Genomic DNA, 11,069 nt, shown 5'->3' with positions numbered 1-11,069 from the left:
CTCATCTTTGCACATATGCTATCGTGCTCTCTTCTGAAGTAAGGTACGGTATTAAAGTAATCTATTTTGACTTTTGGAAGTCTAAAATGTTTATTATGGTTAATTTGTCATTAGTGTTATTCAACTGCAAAAATTGCATTTACATTTACATTGTAACAATGTATTAATTTATAACACTTCAACAGAACTTAAATACAATCCATTGTTTTACAGGTGTTATGACAAATGACTGCCAACATGACTTCAATTCAGTCTGTGTCATCAATGAATGAAACATTTTTTCAGCCCACATTTTACATTAGTGGACTTTACAACATTCCACATGCAAAGTACTACTATGTGTTTCTAGGCTTTGTGTATGCTGTAACTGTTTTAGGGAATTCTTTTATAATGGGAACCATCTACCTGGCACGCAGCTTACACACTGCAAAGTATGTAGCTGTCTTCAACTTGGCCTTCTCTGATCTGTGTGGAAGCTCTGCGCTCATTCCAAAGCTTCTGGACATGTTTCTGTTTGACCATCAGTACATATCATATGGAGCATGTCTGGCAAATATGTTTTTTGTTTTATTCTTTATGACTCTGCAGTCTCTTACTCTGGTTACAATGGCCTATGACAGACTGGTTGCTATATGTTTTCCTCTGAGGTATCATGCTATTGTAACCAAAACTGCTATGAGTGTGATCATAGGTGTTATGTGGTTTGTATCTGTAACTATCAATGCTCTCCTTGTATCTCTGATTACCAGACTGTCCTTCTGTCGATCTACTACAGTTAACAGCTATTTCTGTGATGTTGGCCCTCTCTTTACTTTAGCCTGTAATGATACATCTATAAATTCCATAATGGGTTTTGTCTGTACAGCTGCTCTGCTTTACATTCCAATGATACTGATAACTATATCATATATTTGCATTGGTTTTGCATTGCGGAAGATTGCACACGTTCAGCAAACCAAAGCCATGAAAACCTGCACCTCCCATGTCATATTAGTGGCTTTGTTTTATGTACCAGTTTTAAGTGTGTACACCACATCTTTTACTACATCTATAGATTCAAATATCTGGATAATCAATACAGGCCTCACACAAACTCTTCCATCCATGTTAAATCCAATCATATACACTCTAAAGACAGAGGAGGTAATGCAGGCTATTAAAGTACTCTACAAAAGATCCAATGTGAAGTCCCCAAAAAGATAATTCGTTGTGAAGACTTGAACCAACACAAATATTGCACAATAAATTGAAGTGTGGGACAAATTAAAATTGTTCCAGTACAGGCTGAAAAGACCTTGAATTATCATCATTTTTTAATATAATGCTCAGGAAAATTACATATATTTTCCATTAACTAATTGTGTGTACTGTGATTTCTTTTTAGCAATCAAGAGGTTATTAGCTGGAAAATGTACATCACAATGTAATAAATTGTTTTGTATAATTGTTTTAGTAAAATAAATGCGAAATTACAATTAGCATTTATGTTACGTCAGAAAAATTACAATACTGTAGTGATTAATGTGTTTCAGACATTTATTTTAAAAGTTTGATGTCAGTAGATCCAGGGGAAGTCAATACAAGGGCCTTTATGTACTGTACCACACTGTCCCATGGAATGCCACACCACAGTGGAACAATTTATTACATTGGACTTTTTGAAATATTGTAAAGCATTATTAATATCCTGGTAGCACTGCTTTATTTTTGAAAGTGATTTTATACATTTAAATTCCTTATATACACATCTGTGGTTATGTCTTAGAATAAAATTCCCATGTTTATTTATTTTGCAGTACTCTCTTTCATTATGGTGATTAACCATCATGATATCATACATATTGATTAGCACTTGCACCAATTTGATTTAAAAATTTTGACATGACACAGTACATTTTTTGCAGGCTTTAGCCAGAGAGATTAAACAATTCACAAAGATAGTCAGCAAATGTAGACAGTTGATAGCTTCTCTGAAATTATCTGCCACCTCTGTTGAACCTGAAACGTATAAAACAATGGGCTAACTGTCCATGGAAATGTCCTACAAAAGAACCGTTAATCCAAGAACCATTCAAAATTCTTGGGGTCATCCAGACAAAAAGCATTCCCTTTGCTGGGGTATTGGTAGAACATTATTTCATATTATGATTTAAATGGTTAGATTTGGATTTTGTAATAGGATAGGAAACACTCGAAAAAAAGGGGAATACAACAACAAGAGATTAAAATTTTTTCACAGAGCAGCGTACTAGTATATTGAACACTAAGAGTAAAGGCCAGGTGTCCTACGCTAGAAGGCTACACTTGCATAAAGCGAGTGAAGGCGAAGCATTGTCAGATGTATTTGTAATATAGAAACTCTGGGCAACCAGTGACTTCCAGGAAAGTCTGGATAGCAACCGAGGAAGTTTGTTGACGCTGGAGAGACAGATGACCTCCAGGAAAGACTGGCGTGGGTGTATGAGGTTAGTAGCCTCATCCACAGCACTCGCAAGAGGGCACCAGCTCGAGCTACAGAAAGGAACACAAAGCAATATCCCCAGAGTCTCCCGAGAGGGAGGGAGGATGAGAGACTCGGCAGGACGGTCACAACGGTAACGGCCAGGAACGAAGCACGGACAAAGAGATGGCTCACCCAAACAACATTAACAGTGGAGGCATTACAAGTGAAGTGTCATTGTGGAAAGATCTGCAAGAACACAAAAGGGCTTAAGATACATCAAAGCCGAACCAAATGTGGAAAGGAGGAGCCACAGGTGCAGTGCACAGTGGTAGCACCTGGTGAGACGCAGGAGGACTCCAGGCAGGAAGCACCCCACAGTACTGGAGATCTCTCAGCACCTGTGTGTAACTGGCCTTCCCTATATCGGCCCTGGCTCTCTGCGTTGTGTTCTGGTAGTAGTAACAAAGTGATGCAAGTCAGCTGCCCTTGGCGTACCGAGGTTTAGTGTCAACTGTAGTCACAGTCAGGCTCCTCATTCACAAGGAATATGCACCTCTCTCTGCCGTATCCAATGCAGACTCTTTATGACAAAAGTAATGAAGCAAAGTTACACAAACCTCACATCAAATTCATATCAATTAATCATACACAAAACAGAATAACAAATCATACATATATAAACATCAAACATTTTCCCCACCTAAATCATTACATTACTTAAAATCAGTAACCCATAAACAAAAGAAAACATTTACCAACGTGGTATTAGAAATAAAGCGTATACACATACCTGTAGTGAAATAATAATAAAAAAGAAACATCACAGTCTGGCTCCTCATTCACAAGGAATATGCACCTGACATGAAAAGAAGGCAAGTTTAACCATATGTCCGCGAAAATGAAATGGCGGAACTAGCCTCTTAGCGCTATAACTAGCCTGTGTTTAAGCAAATTTTTCAAGCCCTCAAAACGTACACATACAGGTAAAAATGGCACAAAAACTACACAGAACTTCCAACATAACAATTCCTTTAACGTACCTAACTACTGTGGGCAATTAAATCGATGTTGTGAACCCGAAAATGCAAACTATAAATCACACCACATGGAGTACGTACCTCTCTCTGCCGTATCCAATGCAGACTGACGAGAGGCGTAAAAATAAAATAGTGCGTCATCTAATGGTCACCAGAGGTCGTGACACTGCCCAACACAACACTCCCAATATTTGGTGAAATTAATATGCTGCATAGTAAAATAAATTCCATAAACAAAAAAAAAAAATCGCTAAAATTCCTTCTATTTACATGTGTCACCTCAAGACCTCAGAAGGGACCCACTAGATGCCCTGGCCCCAGGGAGCCAACTTCACCCTGCGAGGGAACGAATTCAATGGCCCAAAATGAGCATTGACAAAGATTGGGACCAACTAGACCAAGACCTGGACAAAGTGCTAGAAGCCACACTAGCAGGAACGGCTGAGCAGAAAGTCAATACTCTCACAACAATAACCTACAACCTGGCCAAAGAATGGTTTAGAATTGAGGAGAAGAAAGGTAACATCAAAGCCACATACCAGCCAAGCAGAAGGGAAAGGGAAATGCATCGTCTGAGGGGAGAAATCAAGAATCTCACCAAGCTGTTCAAAAGCGCCTCTGTTGAGGAAAGGGAAGGCATTAAGGATCTGACAAGTCAACTCTGGGAGCGTCTCTGCAGACTCCGAAGAGCAGAAAGTACTCGGAAGAAGAGGAAGGATAAGGAGAACAAAAGATCCCAGTTTACCAAAGACCCCTTCAGATTCACCAGATAACTGCTGGGTGAAGCAAAATCAGGAAGGATGACCAGCCCCAGGGAGGATGTGGAAGCGTTCTTGAGGAACACTCACAATGACGCATCTAGGAACCAGGCCCTGGATGCCAACCCAAGAATTAACAACATAAAACCTCTGGAAAAAGAGCTCAACATCACTGAACCATCTTGGAAGGAAGTCCGAGAGGTGGTGAAGAAGGCCAGAACAGGATCTGCCCCTGGCCCAAGTTGTATACCCTACAAGGTGTATAAGAAATGCCCAATGCTTCTGCGGAGGCTGTGGAAGCTGTTCCGGAGGATCTGGAGAAAGGGTACCATTCCATTATGCTGGAAGAAGGCAGAGGGCTGCTATGTACCAAAGGAGGATAACTCCTCAACTATTGACCAATTCAGAACAATCTCACTACTAAGTGTAGAGGGCAAAATCTTTTCTGTACTGGCCAGGAGGATGACCTCATACATGACAGAGAACGGATATATCAACACCGCTATCCAGAAAGGTGGAATCCCAGGCTTCTCAGGATGCCTGGAACATACCGGAGTTCTCAGTCAGATGATCCGTGAAGCTAAAGCCAGTAAAGGCAACTTGACTGTTGTCTGGCTGGATTTGGATTATGGATCAATCCCTCATGCCCTATGCCATGTAGCACTAGACCACTACCACATCCCTCAGCACATCAAGGGAATGATCACCAGCTACTTTGGAGGAATCCAACTACGATTCAAGACAGCCGAATTTACAACACAGTGGCAAAGTTTGGAAAAAGGAATCGTGACTGGTTGTACAATCTCCCCCATCCTCTTTCTCATGGGAATGAACCTCTTAATAACAGCTGCGGGAACGGAAGCCAGGGGTCCAAAGATGGAATCAGGCATCTGTCAACCCCCAATAAGAGGTTACATGGATGACCTTACAGTGACGACCACGACCCATGTAGAGGCAAGGTGGGTGTTAACTGTTCTGGACCACATGGCAACGTGGGCCAAGATGAAGTTTAAGCCGAAGAAATCCAGGAGCATGGTGATCAGGAATGGGAAGGTGACCAGCAGGTTCAAGCTGTATGTGCAAGAGGAAGTGATTCCATCGATAGAGAAGAATCCAATCAAGTGCCTTGGAAAGTGGTTCGATGAATCACTGAAGGACAGGAACAGCATTGCCAGCACAGAAAAGCAGATGGAGGAATGGTTGAGAAGGATCGAGAAATCAGGGCTCCTGGGGAAGTTTAAAGCATGGCTCTATCAACACGGACTGTTACCAAGACTCATGTGGCTGCTGACTGTGTATGAAGTCCCAATGACGTGTGTGGAAGGAGTGGAGAGGAAGATCAATAAGTACCTCCGGAAGTGGTTGGGAATCCCTCCAAGCTTTACTTCAGTAGGCCTCTATATAAGATCAGGGCAGCTCCAACTCCCACTGTCATCTGTGGTTGAGGAATACAAAGTGGAAAAGTTCAGAGTCGTAATGACATACAGAGACTCTCAGGATGAACAAGTCAGACATACCGGCATTACTACAAGATCAGGACGCAAGTGGGCAGCTGACGCATCTGTTGCACAAGCTGAGAGCATGCTGAAACTTCGTGACGTCATTGGGGTGCCATGCATAGGAAGACAGGGCCTTGGAACCTCCCATTTCCAACAGTGGAGGAAGGCAGGAACTAGGGACAGAAGAGCCATGATTCAGGAGGATGTACGGAATCTGGAGGAAGAAAGACGAAGGTCAAGGGCAGTGGAGCTAGCTTCACAAGGAGCCTGGACCAGATGGGACCTCTCCATGAGGAAGATCACCTGGGTGGACCTGTGGAGACATTCCGCATTTCCTTCCTGCTGAGATCAGTGTATGACACACTCCCAACCCCAACAAACTTGCAAAGGTGGGGCCTGAGAGAGGACCCATTGTGCAGGCTTTGCCAAGAGAGGGGCACCATGGCACACATCCTCTCTGGGTGTAAAACAGCACTAACCCAAGGAAGGTACAGGTGGCACCACGACAAGGTGCTCATGACACTGGCTAACACCTTAGAGCAGGAGAGGAAACGTCAACCACTGTGGAAAATGACAGCAATCCAGTTTGTAAGGGAGGGGGAAAAGCCACCAACCACAGCAATAACAAGAATTAGTCTGCTACAGAAGGCCCAAGCATGGAAAATGAAGGTCGACCTTGGAGCAAGGCTGAAGTTCCCCAAGGTTGTTCAGACAACCCTTAGGCCGGATGTGGTACTGTGGTCGGAAGACGCAAAAAAGGTCATCCTCATTGAACTTACAGTCCCATGGGAGGAGGGGAGAAGGGATGGCAGGCATGGCTTTTCCCAGTCGAGGTCGGCTGTAGAGGATTCCCGGCGAAGTCAGTATGGAAAATGCTTACAGCCATTGGAATGACAGGAAAGGAGAGAAAGGCAGCAGCTCGCAGGATGGGGGAGGCAGCAGAAAGGGCCTCTTGCTGGTTATGGAGTAGGAGAGAGGAGCTGGGCTGGAAGCCAGGAGGAGGAGATGGGCAGTGACTTGGCCACCACTGCCGGCCCGCCATCAGGAGGGTGTTGTGGATAAGGGTTGAAACGCCCAGTGAACGATGGGTACCACCTGATGACATCAAATCCTCCTGGCCAAGGCTACACTTGCATAAAGCGAGTGAAGGCAAAGCATCGTCAGATGTATTTGTAATATAGTGAGCTTATGGATCTTCTTATAGTTTTTCCAGCCCTGGGTCAAAACAGGGAGGCTGATTCCGGGATGTCTCAAAGGGTCAGGCAACAGGTGTGACCAATAAGAATTCATGTTTTTTGATAGGCAGATGCAGCTGTATTGTAACATAACATTAGGAAATTGTACAGGTGGCCATTTAGAGCATGGCATGGCTGAGGTAAGAATGACCAGGGAAAAACAAGGGAAAAACACATGCCTACACAAAATAACAAGGACTAATGAGGACAGGTGGAATCAGTGAGGGGTGGAGAAGAAAATAAGGGGCAGAAATACTGAAACCAAAACATAGAAAAACATGGAAGCCATCAAGCAAGCTGCTCATCTAAATTTGCTAGCTAAATTAGCTACTCAGCTAGTTCAGTGTTTCTCAACCTTTTTTCAGTTTTTTTCAGTTGTGGCACACTTTATATGCATGCAAAATTTTAAGGCACCCCAGTGTACAATGGGGGGGGGCTTGGTGAACGTTAGTTGTCAACGGGGGGGGGGGGGGGGGGGTGTAAAATGGATGCAAATTAAGTATTATATCGCGATCTATTGATCGCCGGCAGTGATGCCGGTAACGCGTTACTTAGTAACGCGTTACTGTAGTCGGACTACTTTTTTCAGTAACGAGTAGTCTAACGCAACTACTATTTAAAAACTAGTAGTCAGATTAAAGTTACTTATCTAAAACATCGTGCGTTACTATTTCTGCATTTCGGGGGAACGTAGGTTATATTTATTCATTCTTATTTTTTGGCTACACGTTTCTTACGCGGTTACGTCATCTCTGCTCTGCGGCGCCAAAGTCAGATGGAAGGAGAGGTTCGCCTTTAGCAGCTGGAAATACAGGCATTATTTTGATTTTATTTCGGCTAAGGAAGACAACATTAAGGTCCTGGCGACAGAGTGCTGTCTACTTTCAAAAACACAACGTCAAACCTGAAAAAAAAAAAAAAAAACCGGGGCTTGGCGGCGAACGTAAATTGTTACCGGGCGGGGTGTAAAATTGACTAAATTCAGTATTATATCGCGATCGATCGATCGCCGGTGGTTGGCGCCAGATCGAACTAGTAACTCATTGAATCATAGATGTGGATCAGAGGTAAATAAACTGGATTTTTTTTTCGGCGTGAGATATCGGAAGTGTGGCGTAAGCGTGTGAAGACAGTCAAATGCGTGTGTCTCAATGCGTGACAGTTGGCAACCCTGTAAGTGGGCGGAGTTGAACAGAAAGACTGTCTTATTTATTTATTTAAAAAACATGTAAGCCTATTTCAAGAAAAAGTTTACAAATGCCAGTGTCATTTTTGATGTTCCGGTTAAAATACATGTCAATAAAGTGAGTATTGGCAGAACTGGTAGTCATTTTCATGTTATAGGGGCGGGGGATCAGCCTCTGCTGAAAGTAACTAAAAGTAATCTAACTTAGTTACTTTTAAAAGCAAGTAGTCAGTAACTTAACTGAGTTACTTTTTAAAGAAGTAGTCAGTAGTCAGTAGTCGGATTACTGTTTCAAAGTAACTATGGCAACACTGATCGCCGGTGGTTGGCGCCAGAGCGAACTAGTAACTCATTGAATCATAGATGTGGATCAGAGATAAATAACTAATGCCCGGTTCACACTACACAATTTTAGGCTGGTTTTTCAGTGGCCGACAGTCGCCGACTGTTTTTTGTAGATCGCCAACAGAAATTGTGGTTGTGTAGTGTGGTGCGCAGAGTGGTCGCCAACTCATCACAGATGACCGGCAGATATCTAGCATGTTTAATATCTAGCCCAGTCAGCGACTGAGTCAACAGCAGCGTCTAGCTACAGTCTATAGCCTACTTGGATACTGCTTCATGTGCAGTAAACTGAATTTTTGATAGTTTAACCATATGCTGCATATGGTATCCGTGGCGGCCATTTTGAGACATTCTTTACATTTTTCAGATTCTCGTACTAGTACACTTTAACACTAGTTATCTCAAGTTATAGGGCAGTCATGGCCTGGTGGTTAGGGAACTGGTCTGGTGACTGGAAGGTCGTGGGTTCTATTTCCAGACCTGAGACCATGACTGAGGTGCCCCTGAGCAAGGCCCTTAACCCTCAATTGCTCACTTGTATAAAAATGAGATAAAAATGTAAGTCGCTCTAGATAAGGGTGTCTGCCAAATGCCATAAATGTAAGTTGTATGGAGAGGATTCAGTGCCAATTGGAAATGTAATGGCTACTAGGCAAAAATGGAAATGCAATCCACAAAATGCATTGCTTTTCCATACAAACATGCAGAAAACATGCCAAAATGAAATGCAAAAGCACTATTACATTTCAATGCACTTTATCTCTTTATTGAAAAACAATACACACGAATTTGCATTTAAAACCAAAACGCTGAGTTTGTGCCAGAATTGCATATAATACAGCTCGAAATGTAATCACGGCACAGAGGTATTGCTTTTCACCGTACGGTATTTCAGACATAAATGTCTCCTTTAAATGTACTGATCACGAGATTGATTTAAACACTGATGTGATGAAAACATGCCACAATGAAAAGTAAAAGCTCCAGTGTGTGTGGATTTGTATTTAAAGAAAGAAACACTGAATTCGTGCCAGAAGCCATCTTGAAATGCAATCGACTGAACGTCATTGTATTCCACTGTGTGTCTCTGCGAAGCTGTATTCGTGCCAGAATGAAATCTAATCACTGTCCAATAGGAATGCTCACCTGAATTTGGGATGGGGCTTAGACTCCAGTCAGAAGCAATCGCTCGTAGTTGGACTTGAAAGCAGCAGAAATGTCTTTTCACGACAGAATAAAAGAGGAAATAAATAGTCTAATTGGACAAATTGAGGCTGGTGCAGTTACAGACGACTACGTGCTTAATTAAGCTGAAGGTGCTGGACAATATTGAAAATGGACCTTGAAAGTGTCGTACATGTGGTTGAATTCCACCTTGTTAAAGGTGGATGAACCCTGCAAACAGCGCTGAAGAGCGAAACGCGACCTCGACCCGCCACAGCGGAGCCCCCGTGATTGCTACCCGTATTTTCCAGATTATAAACCGCTACTTATTCCCTCACGCTTTGAACCATGCGACTTATAATGAGGTGTTAGATGTTTCTTCACCCGTCAGGGGTGGAACAGAAAGTTAATCAGGTGGTAGGACAAAATTGTAAATCAAAGAAGAAAGTGCTCATTTTCATTTAACTCATGCAAGCAGCAGGCACGACGGAGAATTTTTTCCAAACGAACGTGTTGTGCCGAATTCCGAGTCCACTCGTTTGCACACGCATAAAAACGCTACAGATGATATTCTGGAGTTACAGTGATTTTAACTTAGTTCATTGAGCACTCTAGTTTTGTTCTAACTAGATATTTAGACATAATACTTCTGTAATACTGCAAAGTCGTGGTCAGAGGTGAACTTCGTATAGCCAGTGTGTATTTTATTTAAAATAATTAACACCCCAGTGGCGTGCACACATAGACATCAGGTGGAACTCTGCCCTTTATCAACGGAAGTGCCCTTTTGCCCTTTTGAAAAGGAAAGCCCTTTTCTTTTATCTGGCTAAAACTAAATAACACATGTATGTCATGTTTTTGATATTCAATCATAATTATGGTAAAAAGTTGTAAATAAATAACTTTGATAAGTTTTAATTATGATCACAATTCTGATATTGAAAGTCAAATTTATGAGTTTATCTCTTTATTTGTCAACTCTCCCCGTTACAGCTGTAGTTTTAATAAATTCTTTAAGTGCAATACCTCATATATGTTCAAGTATAATTGTAACGTTCTGCGCGGGGCAGAACAGGGAAGCGGACACAATCGCTGAGGAGAGCGAGATTTATTCAAGGAAATTCCAAAAGCAGAGTCGTAATACTTGGCGCAGGTCATATCGGGAAGGCAGTCCATACAAGAAATATACACGGCATAGATACGGACAAGGAAAACAACAAAGCAGACTAACTCAGGGAGGACAGGCAAAATACATGAAATACAGGTAACACAAAAGCGCAAACTACAAACGGCAGTACTCACGAAGAACAAGTAGGAACAAAAAGACCGATACAGACATGGGAGACACAGGGACTATTATACACAGAACTAAACTAGGGACAGGTGATGACAATGACACAGG

At 42.3% G+C, this 11,069-nt stretch overlaps 1 protein-coding gene across 1 annotated transcript; it reads left to right on the top strand.

The window, feature by feature from the left end:
- The first annotated feature begins 237 nt into the window (after window positions 1-237).
- On the top strand, window positions 238-10,220 carry LOC143526194 (olfactory receptor 1E16-like). The gene is made up of 2 exons (XM_077020841.1): window positions 238-1,161; window positions 10,143-10,220. The coding sequence occupies exons 1-2, from the start codon at window positions 238-240 to the stop codon at window positions 10,218-10,220; spliced, it is 1,002 nt and encodes a 333-aa protein (XP_076876956.1).
- The last annotated feature ends 849 nt before the right edge of the window (window positions 10,221-11,069 follow it).

Source organism: Brachyhypopomus gauderio, chromosome 10 (genome assembly GCF_052324685.1).
Source record: "Brachyhypopomus gauderio isolate BG-103 chromosome 10, BGAUD_0.2, whole genome shotgun sequence".
Lineage (NCBI taxonomy): Eukaryota > Metazoa > Chordata > Actinopteri > Gymnotiformes > Hypopomidae > Brachyhypopomus > Brachyhypopomus gauderio.
Note: the sequence above shows the minus strand (reverse complement) of the source record. Positions and strands in the feature narration are given on the sequence as shown.

Bases quoted from the DNA above. Each gene is read 5' to 3' on its own strand.
- LOC143526194 (XM_077020841.1), top strand. From the start codon at position 238: ATGACTTCAATTCAGTCTGTGTCATCAATGAATGAAACATTTTTTCAG. The intron at 1,162-10,142 runs GTACTCTACAAA...AACTCATGCAAG, and splicing joins AGGTAATGCAGGCTATTAAA to CAGCAGGCACGACGGAGAAT.